Source organism: Salvelinus fontinalis, chromosome 29 (assembly GCF_029448725.1).
Source record: "Salvelinus fontinalis isolate EN_2023a chromosome 29, ASM2944872v1, whole genome shotgun sequence".
In the NCBI taxonomy this organism is placed as follows: Eukaryota; Metazoa; Chordata; class Actinopteri; order Salmoniformes; family Salmonidae; genus Salvelinus; species Salvelinus fontinalis.
Window position 1 is genome coordinate 3,490,173 of NC_074693.1, and position 22,171 is coordinate 3,512,343.

The 22,171-nt window shown below is 37.9% G+C and overlaps 1 protein-coding gene across 1 annotated transcript in view; it reads right to left on the reverse strand.

The window, feature by feature from the left end:
• LOC129827329 (lysophosphatidic acid receptor 4-like) overlaps nt 1-22,171 on the reverse strand; it is a 46,762-nt gene that overhangs the window by 15,238 nt on the left and 9,353 nt on the right. The window contains exons 2-3 of the mRNA XM_055888080.1: nt 18,842-19,315; nt 18,372-18,662 (exon numbers count right to left, since the gene is read on the reverse strand). Coding sequence (XP_055744055.1) covers nt 18,372-18,662; nt 18,842-19,126 — 576 coding nt within the window. The 5' untranslated portion in view covers nt 19,127-19,315. The remainder of the gene's footprint in view (nt 1-18,371; nt 18,663-18,841; nt 19,316-22,171) is intronic.

Here is a 22,171-nt window from a genome sequence, read left to right on the forward strand (position 1 = left end):
ATAGACACTGGTAGACACTGATAGACACTGATAGACACTGATAGACACTGATAGACACGGATAGACACTGATGGGAACTGATATACACTGATAGACACTGATAGACATTGATAGACACTGATGGACACTGATATATACTGATAGACACTGATAGACACTGATAGACACTTATAGATACTGATAGACACTGATAGACACTGATGGACACTGATAGATACTGATAGATACTGATGGACACTGATAGATACTGATAGACACTGATGGACACTGATAGATATTATTATATTATATTATTATATACACTGATATATATATACACACTGTTAGACAATGATAGATACTGATAGATATATATACACACTGTTAGACACTGATAGATACTGATAGATACTGATAGACACTGATAGACACTGATAGACACTGATAGACACTGATGGACACTGATGGACACTGATAGACACTGATAGACACTGATAGACACTGATAGACACTGATAGATACTGATAGACACTGATAGATACTGATAGACACTGATAGACACTGATAGACACCGATAGACACCGATAGACACCGATAGACACCGATAGATACCGATAGATACCGATAGACACCGATAGATACTGATAGACACTGATAGACACTGATAGACACTGATAGACACTGATAGACACTGATAGACACTGATAGACACTGATAGACACTGATAGACACTGATGGACACTGATAGATACTGATAGATACTGATGGACACTGATGGACACTGATAGACACTGATAGATACTGATAGACACTGATGGACACTGATAGATATTATTATATTATATTATTATATACACTGATATATATATACACACTGTTAGACAATGATAGATACTGATAGATATATATACACACTGTTAGACACTGATAGATACTGATAGATACTGATAGACACTGATAGACACTGATAGACACTGATAGATACTGATGGACACTGATAGACACTGATAGACACTGATAGACACTGATAGACACTGATAGATACTGATAGACACTGATAGATACTGATAGACACTGATAGACACTGATAGACACTGATAGATACTGATAGACACTGATAGATACTGATAGACACTGATAGACACTGATAGATACTGATAGATACTGATGGATACTGATATACACACTGATAGACACTGATAGATACTGATAGATACTGATGGACACTGATATAAACACTGATAGACACTGATAGATACTGATAGATACTGATGGACACTGATATACACACTGATAGACACTGATAGATACTGATAGATACTGATATATATATATATATATATATATATACCCACACACTGATAGACACTGATAGATACTGATAGATACTGATAGACACTGATATATATATATATATATATATATATATATACCCACACACTGTTAGACACTGATAGACACTGATAGACACTGATAGACACTGATAGACACTGATATATATATATATATACCCACACACTGTTAGACACTGATAGACACTGATAGATACTGATAGATACTGATAGATACTGATAGATACTGATGGAAACTGATAGATACTGATAGATACTGATAGACACTGATATATATATATATATATATACCCACACACTGGTAGACACTGATAGACACTGGTAGACACTGATAGACACTGATAGACACTGATATATATATATATATACCCACACACTGTTAGACACTGATAGACACTGATAGACACTGATAGACACTGATAGACACTGATAGATACTGATAGATACTGATGGACACGGATAGACACTGATATATATATATATACCCAAACACTGTTAGACACTGATAGACACTGATAGACACTGATAGACACTGATAGACACTGATAGACACTGATATATATATATATACCCACACACTGATAGACACTGATAGACACTGATAGACACTGATAGATACTGATAGATACTGATGGACACTGATAGACACTGATATACACTGATAGACACTGATAGATACTGATAGACACTGATAGATACTGATGGACACTGATAGACACTGATAGACACTGATAGACACTGATAGACACTGATAGACACTGATGGACACTGATAGATACTGATGTACACTGATAGATACTGATAGATACTGATGGACACTGATAGATACTGATAGACACTGATGGACACTGATAGATATTGATAGACACTGATAGACACTGATAGATATTGATAGATACTGATAGACACTGATAGACACTGATAGACACTGATAGATATTGATAGATACTGATGGACACTGATGGACACTGATGGACACTGATAGATATTGTTAGACACTGATAGACACTGATGGATATATATACACACTGTTAGACACTGATAGACACTGATAGATACTGATAGATACTGATGGACACTGATAGACACTGATAGATACTGATGGACACTGATAGACACTGATAGATATTGATAGACACTGATAGATACTGATAGATACTGATGGACACTGATAGATACTGATGGACACTGATGGACACTGATAGACACTGAAATACACTGATAGATACTGATAGACACTGATGGACACTAATGGACACTGATAGATACTGATGGACACTGATAGATACTGATGGACACTGATAGATACTGATGGACACTGATAGATACTGATAGATACTGATGGACACTGATAGATACTGATAGACACTGATGGACACTGATAGATACTGATAGACACTGATGGACACTGATAGATTTTGATAGACACTGATAGACTCTGATAGATATTGATAGATACTGATAGACACTGATGGACACTGATGGACACTGATATACACTGATAGACACTGATAGACACTGTTAGACACTGATAGACACTGATAGATACTGATAGATACTGATGGACACTGATAGACACTGGTAGATATTGATAGACACTGATAGATACTGATAGATACTGATGGACCCTGATAGATACTGATGGACACTGATAGACACTGATAGACACTGATAGACATTGATAGACACTGATAGACACTGATAGACACTGATGGACACTGATAGACACTGATAGACACTGATAGACACTGATAGACACTGATAGACACTGATAGATACTGATGGAAACTGATAGACACTGATGGACACTGATAGACACTGATAAATACTGACAGACACTGATAGACACTGATAGACACTGATAGACATTGATAGACACTGATAGACACTGATAGACACTGATGGACACTGATAGACACTGATAGACACTGATAGACACTGATAGATACTGATAGACACTGATAGATACTGATGGACACTGATAGACACTGATGGACACTGATGGACACTGATAGACACTGATAGACACTGATAGACACTGATAGACACTGATAGATACTGATGGACACAGATAGACACAGATAGACACAGATAGACACTGATAGACACTGATAGACACTGATAGACACTGATGGACACTGATGGACACTGATGGACACTGATGGACACTGATGGACACTGATAGACACTGATAGACACTGATAGACACTGATAGATACTGATGGACACTGATAGATACTGATGGACACTGATGGACACTGATGGACACTGATAGATATTGATAGACACTGATAGACTGATAGATATATATACACACTGTTAGACACTGATAGACACTGATAGATACTGATAGACACTGATAGACACTGATAGATACTGATAGATACTGATAGACATTGATAGACACTGATAGACACTGATAGACACTGATAGACACTGATGGACACTGATAGACACTGATAGACACTGATAGACACTGATAGACACTGATGGATACTGATAGACACTGATGGACACTGATAGACATTGATAGACACTGATAGACACTGATAGATACTGATGGACACAGATAGACACTGATAGACACTGATAGACACTGATAGACACTGATAGACACTGATAGACACTGATAGACACTGATGGACACTGATGGACACTGATGGACACTGATGGACACTGATAGACACTGATAGATACTGATAGACACTGATAGATATTGATAGATACTGATGGACACTGATGGACACTGATAGATATTGATAGACACTGATAGACACCGATAGATATATATACACACTGTTAGACACTGATAGACACTGATAGATACTGATAGACACTGATAGACACTGATAGATACTGATAGACACTGATAGACACTGATGGACACTGATGGACACTGATAGACACTGATAGACACTGATAGACACTGATAGACACTGATAGACACTGATAGACACTGATAGACACTGATAGACACTGATGGACACTGATGGACACTGATATATATACACACACACTGATAGATACTGATAGGCACAATGATAGATACTGATAGATACTGATAGACACTGATGGATACTGATGGACACTGATAGATACTGATAGACACACTGATATATACTGATATATACTGATAGATACTGATAGAGACTGATGGATACTGATAGATACTGATAGACACTGATGGACACTGATAGATACTGATAGACACTGATAGACACTGATAGACACTGATAGACACTGATAGATACTGATAGACACTGATGGACACTGATAGACACTGATAGACACTGATAGACACTGATATACACTGATATACACTGATAGATACTGATAGACACTGATAGACACTGATAGACACTGATAGACACTGATAGATACTGATGGACACTGATAGACACTGATATACACTGAAAGATACTGATGGACACTGATAGACACTGATATACACTGATAGATACTGATAGACACTGATAGACACTGATAGACACTGATAGACACTGATAGACACTTATAGATACTGATAGACACTGATAGACACTGATGGACACTGATAGATACTGATAGATACTGATGGACACTGATAGATACTGATAGACACTGATGGACACTGATAGATATTATTATATTATATTATTATATACACTGATATATATATACACACTGTTAGACAATGATAGATACTGATAGATATATATACACACTGTTAGACACTGATAGATACTGATAGATACTGATAGACACTGATAGACACTGATAGACACTGATAGACACTGATAGACACTGATAGACACTGATGGACACTGATGGACACTGATAGACACTGATAGACACTGATAGACACTGATAGACACTGATAGATACTGATAGACACTGATAGATACTGATAGATACTGATAGACACTGATAGACACCGATAGACACCGATAGACACCGATAGATACCGATAGATACCGATAGATACTGATAGACACTGATAGACACTGATAGACACTGATAGACACTGATAGACACTGATAGACACTGATAGACACTGATAGACACTGATAGATACTGATAGACACTGATAGACACTGATAGACACTGATAGACACTGATGGACACTGATAGATACTGATAGATACTGATGGACACTGATAGATACTGATAGACACTGATGGACACTGATAGATATTATTATATTATATTATTATATACACTGATATATATATACACACTGTTAGACAATGATAGATACTGATAGATATATATACACACTGTTAGACACTGTTAGACACTGATAGATACTGATAGATACTGATAGACACTGATAGACACTGATAGACACTGATAGACACTGATAGACACTGATAGATACTGATGGACACTGATAGACACCGATAGACACCGATAGACACCGATAGACACTGATAGATACTGATAGACACTGATAGATACTGATAGACACTGATAGACACTGATAGACACTGATAGACACTGATAGACACTGATAGATACTGATAGACACTGATAGACACTGATAGATACTGATAGATACTGATGGACACTGATGGACACTGATATACACACTGATAGACACTGATAGATACTGATAGATACTGATGGACACTGATATAAACACTGATAGATACTGATAGATACTGATAGACACTGATATATATATATATATATATATATATATATATATATATATATATATATACCCACACACTGTTAGACACTGATAGACACTGATAGACACTGATAGACACTGATAGACACTGATATATATATATATATACCCACACACTGTTAGACACTGATAGACACTGATAGATACTGATAGATACTGATAGATACTGATGGAAACTGATGGAAACTGATAGATACTGATAGATACTGATAGACACTGATATATATATATATATATACCCACACACTGTTAGACACTGATAGACACTGATAGACACTGATAGACACTGATAGACACTGATATATATATATATATATATACCCACACACCGTTAGACACTGATAGACACTGATAGACACTGATAGACACTGATAGATACTGATAGATACTGATGGACACTGATAGACACTGATATATATATATATACCCAAACACTGTTAGACACTGATAGACACTGATAGACACTGATAGACACTGATAGACACTGATATATATATATATACCCACACACTGATAGACACTGATAGACACTGATAGACACTGATAGACACTGATAGATACTGATAGATACTGATGGACACTGATAGACACTGATATGCACTGATAGACACTGATAGACACTGATAGATACTGATGGACACTGATAGACACTGATAGACACTGATAGACACTGATAGACACTGATAGACACTGATAGACACTGATAGACACTGATAGACACTGATAGACACTGATAGACACTGATGGACACTGATGGACACTGATAGATACTGATGTACACTGATAGATACTGATAGATACTGATGGACACTGATAGATACTGATAGACACTGATGGACACTGATGGACACTGATAGACACTGATAGACACTGATAGATATTGATAGATACTGATAGATACTGATAGACACTGATAGACTCTGATAGACACTGATAGATATTGATAGATACTGATGGACACTGATGGACACTGATGGACACTGATAGATATTGTTAGACACTGATAGACACTGATGGATATATATACACACTGTTAGACACTGATAGACACTGATAGATACTGATAGATACTGATAGATACTGATGGACACTGATAGATACTGATGGACACTGATAGACACTGATAGATATTGATAGACACTGATAGATACTGATAGATACTGATGGACACTGATAGATACTGATGGACACTGATAGACACTGAAATACACTGATAGATACTGATAGACACTGATGGACACTAATGGACACTGATAGATACTGATGGACACTGATAGATACTGATGGACACTGATAGATACTGATGGACACTGATAGATACTGATAGATACTGATGGACACTGATAGATACTGATAGACACTGATGGACACTGATAGATATTGATAGACACTGATAGACTCTGATAGATATTGATAGATACTGATAGACACTGATGGACACTGATGGACACTGATATACACTGATAGACACTGTTAGACACTGATAGACACTGATAGATACTGATAGATACTGATGGACACTGATAGACACTGGTAGATATTGATAGACACTGATAGATACTGATAGATACTGATGGACCCTGATAGAGACTGATGGACACTGATAGACACTGATAGACACTGATAGACACTGATAGACACTGATAGACACTGATAGATACTGATGGACACTGATAGACACTGATAGACACTGATAGACACTGATAGACACTGATAGATACTGATGGACACTGATAGACACTGATGGACACTGATAGACACTGATAGATACTGACAGACACTGATAGACACTGATAGACACTGATAGACATTGATAGACACTGATAGACACTGATAGATACTGATGGACACTGATAGACACTGATAGACACTGATAGACACTGATAGATACTGATGGACACTGATGGATACTGATGGACACTGATAGACACAGATAGACACTGATAGACACTGATAGACACTGATGGACACTGATGGACACTGATGGACACTGATAGACACTGATAGATACTGATAGACACTGATAGATATTGATAGATACTGATGGACACTGATGGACACTGATAGATATTGATAGACACTGATAGACACTGATAGATATATATACACACTGATAGACACTGATAGACACTGATAGATACTGATAGACACTGATAGACACTGATAGATACTGATAGATACTGATAGACACTGATATATATATATATATATATACCCACACACTGTTAGACACTGATAGACACTGATAGACACTGATAGACACTGATAGACACTGATATATATATATATATACCCACACACCGTTAGACACTGATAGACACTGATAGACACTGATAGACACTGATAGATACTGATAGATACTGATGGACACTGATAGACACTGATATATATATATATACCCAAACACTGTTAGACACTGATAGACACTGATAGACACTGATAGACACTGATAGACACTGATATATATATATATACCCACACACTGATAGACACTGATAGACACTGATAGACACTGATAGATACTGATAGATACTGATAGATACTGATGGACACTGATAGACACTGATATACACTGATAGACACTGATAGACACTGATAGATACTGATGGACACTGATAGACACTGATAGACACTGATAGACACTGATAGACACTGATAGACACTGATAGACACTGATGGACACTGATGGACACTGATAGATACTGATGTACACTGATGTACACTGATAGATACTGATGGACACTGATGGACACTGATAGATACTGATAGACACTGATGGACACTGATGGACACTGATAGACACTGATAGACACTGATAGATATTGATAGATACTGATAGATACTGATAGACACTGATAGACTCTGATAGACACTGATAGATATTGATAGATACTGATGGACACTGATGGACACTGATGGACACTGATAGATATTGTTAGACACTGATAGACACTGATGGATATATATACACACTGTTAGACACTGATAGACACTGATAGATACTGATAGATACTGATGGACACTGATAGACACTGATAGATACTGATGGACACTGATAGACACTGATAGATATTGATAGACACTGATAGATACTGATAGATACTGATGGACACTGATAGATACTGATGGACACTGATAGACACTGAAATACACTGATAGATACTGATAGACACTGATGGACACTAATGGACACTGATGGACACTAATGGACACTGATAGATACTGATGGACACTGATAGATACTGATGGACACTGATAGATACTGATGGACACTGATAGATACTGATAGATACTGATGGACACTGATAGATACTGATAGACACTGATGGACACTGATAGACACTGATAGACACTGATAGACTCTGATAGATATTGATAGATACTGATAGACACTGATGGACACTGATGGACACTGATATACACTGATAGACACTGATAGACACTGTTAGACACTGATAGACACTGATAGATACTGATAGATACTGATGGACACTGATAGACACTGGTAGATATTGATAGACACTGGTAGATACTGATAGATACTGATGGACCCTGATAGATACTGATGGACACTGATAGACACTGATAGACACTGATAGACACTGATAGACACTGATAGATACTGATGGACACTGATAGACACTGATAGACACTGATAGACACTGATAGACACTGATAGATACTGATGGACACTGATAGACACTGATGGACACTGATAGACACTGATAGATACTGACAGACACTGATAGACACTGATAGACACTGATAGACATTGATAGACACTGATAGACACTGATAGATACTGATGGACACTGATAGACACTGATAGACACTGATAGACACTGATAGATACTGATGGACACTGATAGATACTGATGGACACTGATAGACACAGATAGACACTGATAGACACTGATAGACACTGATGGACACTGATGGACACTGATGGACACTGATAGACACTGATAGATACTGATAGACACTGATAGATATTGATAGATACTGATGGACACTGATGGACACTGATAGATATTGATAGACACTGATAGACACTGATAGATATATATACACACTGTTAGACACTGATAGACACTGATAGATACTGATAGACACTGATAGACACTGATAGATACTGATAGACATTGATAGACACTGATAGACACTGATAGACACTGATGGACACTGATAGACACTGATAGACACTGATAGACACTGATAGATACTGATGGACACTGATAGATACTGATGGACACTGATAGACACTGATGGACACTGATAGACATTGATAGACACTGATAGACACTGATAGACACTGATAGACACTGATAGATACTGATGGACACAGATAGACACTGATAGACACTGATAGACACTGATAGACACTGATAGACACTGATAGACACTGATGGACACTGATGGACACTGATAGACACTGATAGATACTGATAGACACTGATAGATATTGATAGATACTGATGGACACTGATGGACACTGATAGATATTGATAGACACTGATAGACACTGATAGATATATATACACACTGTTAGACACTGATAGACACTGATAGACACTGATAGATACTGATAGACACTGATAGATACTGATAGACACTGATAGACACTGATGGACACTGATGGACACTGATGGACACTGATGGACACTGATAGACACTGATAGACACTGATAGATACTGATGGACACTGATAGACACTGATAGACACTGATAGACACTGATAGACACTGATAGACACTGATAGACACTGATAGACACTGATAGACACTGAGAGACACTGATGGACACTGATAGACACACTGATAGACACTGATAGACACTGATAGATACTGATGGACACTGATGGACACTGATAGATATTGATAGACACTGATGGACACTGATGGATATTGATAGACACTGATAGACACTGATAGATATATATACACACTGTTAGACACTGATAGACACTGATAGATACTGATAGACACTGATAGACACTGATATATACTGATAGACACTGATAGACACTGATGGACACTGACAGACACTGATATACACTGATAGACACTGATAGACACTGATGGACACTGATGGACACTGATATATATACACACACTGATATATACTGATAGACACACTGATAGATACTGATAGACACACTGATAGATACTGATAGATACTGATAGACACTGATGGATACTGATGGACACTGATAGATACTGATAGACACACTGATATATACTGATAGATACTGATAGACACTGATAGAGACTGATGGATACTGATAGACACTGATAGATATTGATAGATACTGATGGACACTGATAGATATTGATAGACACTGATAGACACTGATAGATATATATACACACTGTTAGACACTGATAGACACTGATAGATACTGATAGACACTGATAGACACTGATAGATACTGATAGACACTGATAGACACTGATGGACACTGACAGACACTGATATACACTGATAGACACTGATAGACACTGATGGACACTGATGGACACTGATATATATACACACACTGATATATACTGATAGACACACTGATAGATACTGATAGACACACTGATAGATACTGATAGATACTGATAGACACTGATGGACACTGATGGATACTGATGGACACTGATAGATACTGATAGACACACTGATATATACTGATAGATACTGATAGACACTGATAGAGACTGATGGATACTGATAGATACTGATAGACACTGATGGACACTGATAGATACTGATAGACACTGATAGACACTGATAGATACTGATAGATACTGATAGACACTGATGGACACTGATAGACACTGATAGACACTAATATACACTGATAGATACTGATAGACACTGATAGACACTGATAGACACTGATGGACACCGATATACACTGATAGATACTGATAGATACTGATGGACACTGATAGACACTGATATACACTGATAGATACTGATGGACACTGATAGACACTGATATACACTGATAGATACTGATGTACACTGATGGACACTGATAGACACTGATAGACACTGATAGACACAGATGGACACTGATGGATACTGATAGACACTGATATATACTGATAGACACTGATAGATACTGATGCACACTGATGGACACTGATAGACACTGATAGACACTGATATACACTGATAGATACTGATAGACACTGATAGACACTGATATACACTGATATATACTGATAGACACTGATAGATACTGATGGACACTGATATATACTGATAGACACTGATAGACACCGATAGACACTGATAGACACTGGTAGACACTGATAGACACTGATAGACACTGATAGACACTGATAGACACGGATAGACACTGATGGGAACTGATATACACTGATAGACACTGATAGACATTGATAGACACTGATGGACACTGATATATACTGATAGACACTGATAGACACTGATAGACACTTATAGATACTGATAGACACTGATAGACACTGATGGACACTGATAGATACTGATAGATACTGATGGACACTGATAGATACTGATAGACACTGATGGACACTGATAGATATTATTATATTATATTATTATATACACTGATATATATATACACACTGTTAGACAATGATAGATACTGATAGATATATATACACACTGTTAGACACTGATAGATACTGATAGATACTGATAGACACTGATAGACACTGATAGACACTGATAGACACTGATGGACACTGATAGACACTGATAGACACTGATAGACACTGATAGACACTGATAGATACTGATAGACACTGATAGACACTGATAGACACCGATAGACACCGATAGACACCGATAGACACCGATAGATACCGATAGATACCGATAGATACCGATAGACACCGATAGATACTGATAGACACTGATAGACACTGATAGACACTGATAGACACTGATAGACACTGATAGACACTGATAGACACTGATAGACACTGATAGACACTGATAGACACTGATAGACACTGATAGACACTGATGGACACTGATAGATACTGATAGATACTGATGGACACTGATGGACACTGATAGACACTGATAGATACTGATAGACACTGATGGACACTGATAGATATTATTATATTATATTATTATATACACTGATATATATATACACACTGTTAGACAATGATAGATACTGATAGATATATATACACACTGTTAGACACTGATAGATACTGATAGATACTGATAGACACTGATAGACACTGATAGACACTGATAGACACTGATAGATACTGATGGACACTGATAGACACTGATAGACACTGATAGACACTGATAGATACTGATAGACACTGATAGATACTGATAGACACTGATAGACACTGATAGACACTGATAGATACTGATAGACACTGATAGATACTGATAGACACTGATAGACACTGATAGATACTGATAGATACTGATGGATACTGATATACACACTGATAGACACTGATAGATACTGATAGATACTGATGGACACTGATATAAACACTGATAGACACTGATAGATACTGATAGATACTGATGGACACTGATATACACACTGATAGACACTGATAGATACTGATAGATACTGATATATATATATATATATATATATATACCCACACACTGATAGACACTGATAGATACTGATAGACACTGATATATATATATATATATATATATATATATACCCACACACTGTTAGACACTGATAGACACTGATAGACACTGATAGACACTGATAGACACTGATATATATATATATATACCCACACACTGTTAGACACTGATAGACACTGATAGATACTGATAGATACTGATAGATACTGATAGATACTGATGGAAACTGATAGATACTGATAGATACTGATAGACACTGATATATATATATATATATATATATATACCCACACACTGGTAGACACTGATAGACACTGGTAGACACTGATAGACACTGATAGACACTGATATATATATATATATACCCACACACTGTTAGACACTGATAGACACTGATAGACACTGATAGACACTGATAGATACTGATAGATACTGATGGACACGGATAGACACTGATATATATATATATACCCAAACACTGTTAGACACTGATAGACACTGATAGACACTGATAGACACTGATAGACACTGATAGACACTGATATATATATATATACCCACACACTGATAGACACTGATAGACACTGATAGACACTGATAGATACTGATAGATACTGATGGACACTGATAGACACTGATATACACTGATAGACACTGATAGATACTGATAGACACTGATAGATACTGATGGACACTGATAGACACTGATAGACACTGATAGACACTGATAGACACTGATAGACACTGATGGACACTGATAGATACTGATGTACACTGATAGATACTGATAGATACTGATGGACACTGATAGATACTGATAGACACTGATGGACACTGATAGATATTGATAGACACTGATAGACACTGATAGATATTGATAGATACTGATAGACACTGATAGACACTGATAGACACTGATAGATATTGATAGATACTGATGGACACTGATGGACACTGATGGACACTGATAGATATTGTTAGACACTGATAGACACTGATGGATATATATACACACTGTTAGACACTGATAGACACTGATAGATACTGATAGATACTGATGGACACTGATAGACACTGATAGATACTGATGGACACTGATAGACACTGATAGATATTGATAGACACTGATAGATACTGATAGATACTGATGGACACTGATAGATACTGATGGACACTGATGGACACTGATAGACACTGAAATACACTGATAGATACTGATAGACACTGATGGACACTAATGGACACTGATAGATACTGATGGACACTGATAGATACTGATGGACACTGATAGATACTGATGGACACTGATAGATACTGATAGATACTGATGGACACTGATAGATACTGATAGACACTGATGGACACTGATAGATACTGATAGACACTGATGGACACTGATAGATTTTGATAGACACTGATAGACTCTGATAGATATTGATAGATACTGATAGACACTGATGGACACTGATGGACACTGATATACACTGATAGACACTGATAGACACTGTTAGACACTGATAGACACTGATAGATACTGATAGATACTGATGGACACTGATAGACACTGGTAGATATTGATAGACACTGATAGATACTGATAGATACTGATGGACCCTGATAGATACTGATGGACACTGATAGACACTGATAGACACTGATAGACATTGATAGACACTGATAGACACTGATAGACACTGATGGACACTGATAGACACTGATAGACACTGATAGACACTGATAGACACTGATAGACACTGATAGACACTGATAGACACTGATAGATACTGATGGAAACTGATAGACACTGATGGACACTGATAGACACTGATAAATACTGACAGACACTGATAGACACTGATAGACACTGATAGACATTGATAGACACTGATAGACACTGATAGACACTGATGGACACTGATAGACACTGATAGACACTGATAGACACTGATAGACACTGATAGATACTGATAGACACTGATAGATACTGATGGACACTGATAGACACTGATGGACACTGATGGACACTGATAGACACTGATAGACACTGATAGACACTGATAGACACTGATAGATACTGATGGACACAGATAGACACAGATAGACACAGATAGACACAGATAGACACTGATAGACACTGATAGACACTGATAGACACTGATGGACACTGATGGACACTGATGGACACTGATGGACACTGATAGACACTGATAGACACTGATAGACACTGATAGACACTGATAGACACTGATAGACACTGATAGACACTGATAGACACTGATAGACACTGATAGACACTGATGGACACTGATGGACACTGATAGATACTGATGGACACTGATGGACACTGATGGACACTGATAGATATTGATAGACACTGATAGACTGATAGATATATATACACACTGTTAGACACTGATAGACACTGATAGATACTGATAGACACTGATAGACACTGATAGACACTGATAGATACTGATAGACACTGATAGACACTGATAGACACTGATGGACACTGATAGACACTGATAGACACTGATAGACACTGATAGACACTGATAGACACTGATAGATACTGATGGACACTGATAGACACTGATGGACACTGATAGACATTGATAGACACTGATAGACACTGATAGATACTGATGGACACAGATAGACACTGATAGACACTGATAGACACTGATAGACACTGATAGACACTGATAGACACTGATGGACACTGATGGACACTGATGGACACTGATGGACACTGATAGACACTGATAGATACTGATAGACACTGATAGATATTGATAGATACTGATGGACACTGATGGACACTGATAGATATTGATAGACACTGATAGACACCGATAGATATATATACACACTGTTAGACACTGATAGACACTGATAGATACTGATAGACACTGATAGACACTGATAGATACTGATAGACACTGATAGACACTGATGGACACTGATGGACACTGATAGACACTGATAGACACTGATAGACACTGATAGACACTGATAGACACTGATAGACACTGATAGACACTGATAGACACTGATAGACACTGATGGACACTGATGGACACTGATATATATACACACACACTGATAGATACTGATAGGCACAATGATAGATACTGATAGATACTGATAGACACTGATGGATACTGATGGACACTGATAGATACTGATAGACACACTGATATATACTGATAGATACTGATAGATACTGATAGAGACTGATGGATACTGATAGATACTGATAGACACTGATGGACACTGATAGATACTGATAGACACTGATAGACACTGATAGACACTGATAGACACTGATAGATACTGATAGACACTGATGGACACTGATAGACACTGATAGACACTGATAGACACTGATATACACTGATATACACTGATAGATACTGATAGACACTGATAGACACTGATAGACACTGATAGATACTGATGGACACTGATAGACACTGATATACACTGATAGATACTGATGGACACTGATAGACACTGATATACACTGATAGATACTGATGTACACTGATGGACACTGATAGACACTGATAGACACTGATAGACACTGATATACACTGATAGATACTGATGTACACTGATGGACACTGATAGACACTGATAGACACTGATAGACACTGATAGACATTGATATACACTGATAGACACTGATATATACTGATAGACACTGATAGACACAGATGGACACTGATGGATACTGATAGACACTGATATACACTGATATATACTGATAGACACTGATATATACTGATAGACACTGATGGACACTGATAGACACTGATAGACACTGATATACACTGATAGATACTGATAGACACTGATAGACACTGATAGACACTGATATACACTGATATATACTGATAGACACTGATATATACTGATAGACACTGATAGACACCGATAGACACCAATAGACACCGATAGACACTGATAGACACTGATAGACACTGATAGACACTGATAGACACTGATAGACACTGATAGACACTGATGGACACTGATGGACACTGATAGACACTGATGGACACTGATATATACTGATAGACACTGATAGATATTGATAGACACTGATAGACACTGATAGACACTGATAGACACTGATAGACACTGATAGATACTGATAGACACTGATAGACACTGATAGATACTGATAGACACTGATGGGCACTGATGGACACTGATATACACTGATAGACACTGATAGATACTGATGGACACTGATAGACACTGATATACACTGATATATACTGATAGACACTGATGGACACTGATAGACACTGATAGACACTGATATACACTGACATATACTGATAGACACTGATGGACACTGATAGACACTGATAGACACTGATAGATACTGATGTCTTTTACAAGGTGGCTTCCCAGAGATCTTTCAATATTACCACGTTCCCAGAGATCTTTCAATATTACCACGTTCCCAGAGACCTTTCAATATTACCATGTTCCCAGAGATCTATCAATATTACCACGTTCCCAGAGATCTATCAATATTACCATGTTCCCAGAGATCTATCAATATTACCATGTTCCCAGAGATCTTTTTTAAGGTCAGATGAATTGGAGATGTTAAGCACGCTATACACTGTTTCTGATTTAATCCCGGCCTACATCTTCCAGGTGATCGAGGAGAAGCCTTCTCTCTCTTCCTCCCTTCCTGCCTCCCTCTCTCTCTCTCTTCTCACCTCTATAAATATAGTGATCTTAGACAGGTATGTCTTCCAGGTGCTCTTGGAGAATCCCTCGAAGCAGGCCGTGGCGCGGTTCGCCTGGTTGATCGTGGAAAAGAAGGTGACCGATATCCCTCCACCCACGATAGTGAGCCAGACCGCAGCACACACCAGGCCTGCGTTCCTCCGTGTGCGGACTGAACGTGAGCGAAAGGGGTAGACGATGGCCAGAAAGCGGTCCACGCTGATGCAGGTGAGGAACAACATGGAACCGTAGATGTTGGTGATGAACGCTGTTCCTGATACCTGGGTGAAGGAGAAAGATTGGCTAGTTAATTGATTAATTAAATTACTAATTCATTCATTCATTGCCTGACACTTGGGGGGTGGAATAGACGTATTAGACAGAAACACATATACAGTCAAACACCTGTGCAATGACAGAACATTTGACACAGTGAAAAGGACTAGAAAGTAGTAACTACCTTGCAGAGTTCGTCTCCAAAGGGCCAGTGTCGGTTGACGTTGTAGTAGACCTTGAAAGGCAGCGTGAACACAAACACAAGGTCTGACAACGCCAGGTTAGTCATGAACAGCGTGGTCTCGTTGCGTAGCTTCATCCGGAAGCAGAACACAAAGAGAGCAGCACAGTTGGTGGAGAGCCCCAGGACAAACACCACGCTGTAGACCACGCTGTACAGGTCATACTTAAAGCTGTCATCTATCCCACAGTCCTCCATGCCTGTCTCATTCAGCACCAGACCAGCCATGCTGAGGCCGGGGTGGAGGTAGAAGGGTAACGATTGGGGGGGGGGGTAGTGGGCGTTCTCTGGGGAGGTCAGTGGGGGGTCCACCAGGCAAGCCCCCTCCAGGGCATCCCGATCTCAGATGCACACACACACACAAACACTCCCAGAGATGCTGACACTATGTGTGTGTGTTTGGGCTGGTTGCTTCGCCTGCAGACAGAAATAAGCAAGTCAGTTAGACTGTTAGCATGATAGCCTAGCATCTCCCCTCTAAGTCAGTTAGTCTGTTAGAATGAAAGCATTTCCCCTAGGGCAGACTCACAAACTCTGGGGATAATTGGCTGAAATTATTCAGTTAAATAAAGGTTAAATACACAGCCCATCTGTAAATAGCCCATCCAACCAACTACCTACCTCATCCCCATATTTGTTTTTGTTTTTCTGCTCTTTTGTACACCAGTATTTCTTGTTGCACATCCTCATCTGCACATCTATCACTCCAGTGTTAATTGCTAAATTGTAATTACTTGCCACTATTGGCCTATTTATTGCCTTACCTCCTTACTTCATTTGCAAACTGAATACAGATTTTTCTATTGTGTTGTTGACTGTACGTTTGTTTATTCTAAATGTGTAACTCTGTGTTGTTTTTGTCGCACTGCTTTGCTTTATCTTGGCCAGGTCGCAGTTGTAAATTAGAACTTGTTCTCAACTGGCCTACCTAGTTAAATAAAGGTTTAGGGTTATATATATATAATATATAAATACCTAGTTAAATAAAGGTTTAGGGTTATATATATAATATATAAATACCTGGTTAAATAAAGGTTTAGGGTTATATATATAATATATTAATACCTGGTTAAATAAAGGTTTATATATATAATATATAAATATCTGGTTAAATAAAGGGTTAGGGTTATATATATAAATACCTGGTTAAATAAAGGGTTAGAGTTATATATATAATATATAAATACCTGGTTAAATAAAGGGTTAAGGTTATATATATATATAATATATAAATATCTGGTTAAATAAAGGGTTAGGGTTATATATATAAATACCTGGTTAAATAAAGGGTTAGGGTTATATATATAAATACCTGGTTATATAAAGGGTTAGAGTTATATATATATAATATATATAAATACCTGGTTAAAATCAAATCAAATCAAATTTTATTTGTCACATACACATGGTTAGCAGATGTTAATGCGAGTGTAGCGAAATGCTTGTGCTTCTAGTTCCGACAATGCAGTAATAACCAACAAGTAATCTAACCTAACAATTCCACAACTACTACCTTATACACACAAGTGTAAAGGGATAAAGAATATGTACATAAAGATATATGAATGAGTGATGGTACAGAACGGCATAGGCAAGATGCAGTAGATGGTATAGAGAACAGTATATACATATGAGATGAGTAATGTAGGGTATGTAAACATAAAGTGGCATAGTTTAAAGTGGCTAGTGATACATGTATTACATAAAGATGGCAAGATGCAGTAGATAATATAGAGTACAGTATATACATATGAGATGAGTAATGTAGGGTATGTAAACATTATATTAAGTGGCATTGTTTAAAGTGGCTAGTGATACAAGTATTACATAAAGATGGCAAGATGCAGTAGATGGTATAGAGTACAGTATATACATATACAATATATTAAGTGGCATTGTTTAAAGTGGCTAGTGATACATGTATTACATAAAGATGGCAAGATGCAGTAGATGGTATAGAGTACAGTATATACATATGAGATGGGTAATGTAGGGTATGTAAACATTATATTAAGTGGCATTGTTTAAAGTGGCTAGTGATACATTTTTTACATGTATGGCAGCGGCCACTAAATGTTAGTGATGGCTGTTTAACAGTCTGATGGCCTTGAGAAAGAAGCTGTTTTTCAGTCTCTCGGTCCCTGCTTTGATGCACCTGTACTGACCTCGCCTTCTGGATGATAGCGGGGTGAACAGGCAGTGGCTCAGGTGTTTAAGTACCTCAGTGTACACATCACGGACAAACTGAATTGGTCCACCCACACAGACAGCGTTGTGAAGAAGGCGCGGCAGCGCCTCTTCAACCTCAGGAGGCTGAAGAAATTTGGCTTCACCAAAAGCACTCACAAACTTCTACAGATGCACAATTGAGAGCATCCTGTCGGGCTGTATCACCGCCTGGTACGGCAACTGCTCCGCCCACAACCGTAAGGCTCTCCAGAGGGTAGTGAGGTCTGCACAACGCATCACCGGGGGCAAACTACCTGCCCTCCAGGACACCTACACCACCCGATGTCACAGGAAGGCCATAAAGATCATCAAGGACAACAACCACCCGAGCCACTGCCTGTTCACCCCGCTATCATCCAGAAGGCGAGGTCAGTACAGGTGCATCAAAGCAGGGACCGAGAGACTGAAAAACAGCTTCTATCTCAAGGCCATCAGACTGTTAAACAGCCACCACTAACATTTAGTGGCCGCTGCCAACATACTGACTCAAATCTCTGGCCACTTTAATAAATGGACTTAATAACAAATGTATCACTAGTCACTTTAAATAATGCCATGACCAATAACATCTGCTACCCATGTGTATGTGACAAATAAAATTTGATTTGATTTGATTTTAACACAGTAACAGTGATTTAACACAGTAACAGTGACTTAACACATTAACACAGTGACTTAACACAGTAACAGTGACTTAACACAGTGACTTAACACAGTAACAGTGACTTAACACAGTAACAGTGACTTAACACACTAACACAGTGACTTAACACAGTAACAGTGACTTAACACACTAACACAGTGACTTAACACAGTAACAGTGACTTAACACACTAACACAGTGACTTATCACAGTAACAGTGACTTAACAGACTAACACAGTGACTTAACACAGTAACAGTGACTTAACACACTAACACAGTGACTTAACACAGTAACAGTGACTTAACACACTAACACAGTGACTTATCACAGTAACAGTGACTTAACACACTAACACAGCGACTTAACACAGTAACAGTGACTTAACACACTAACACAGTG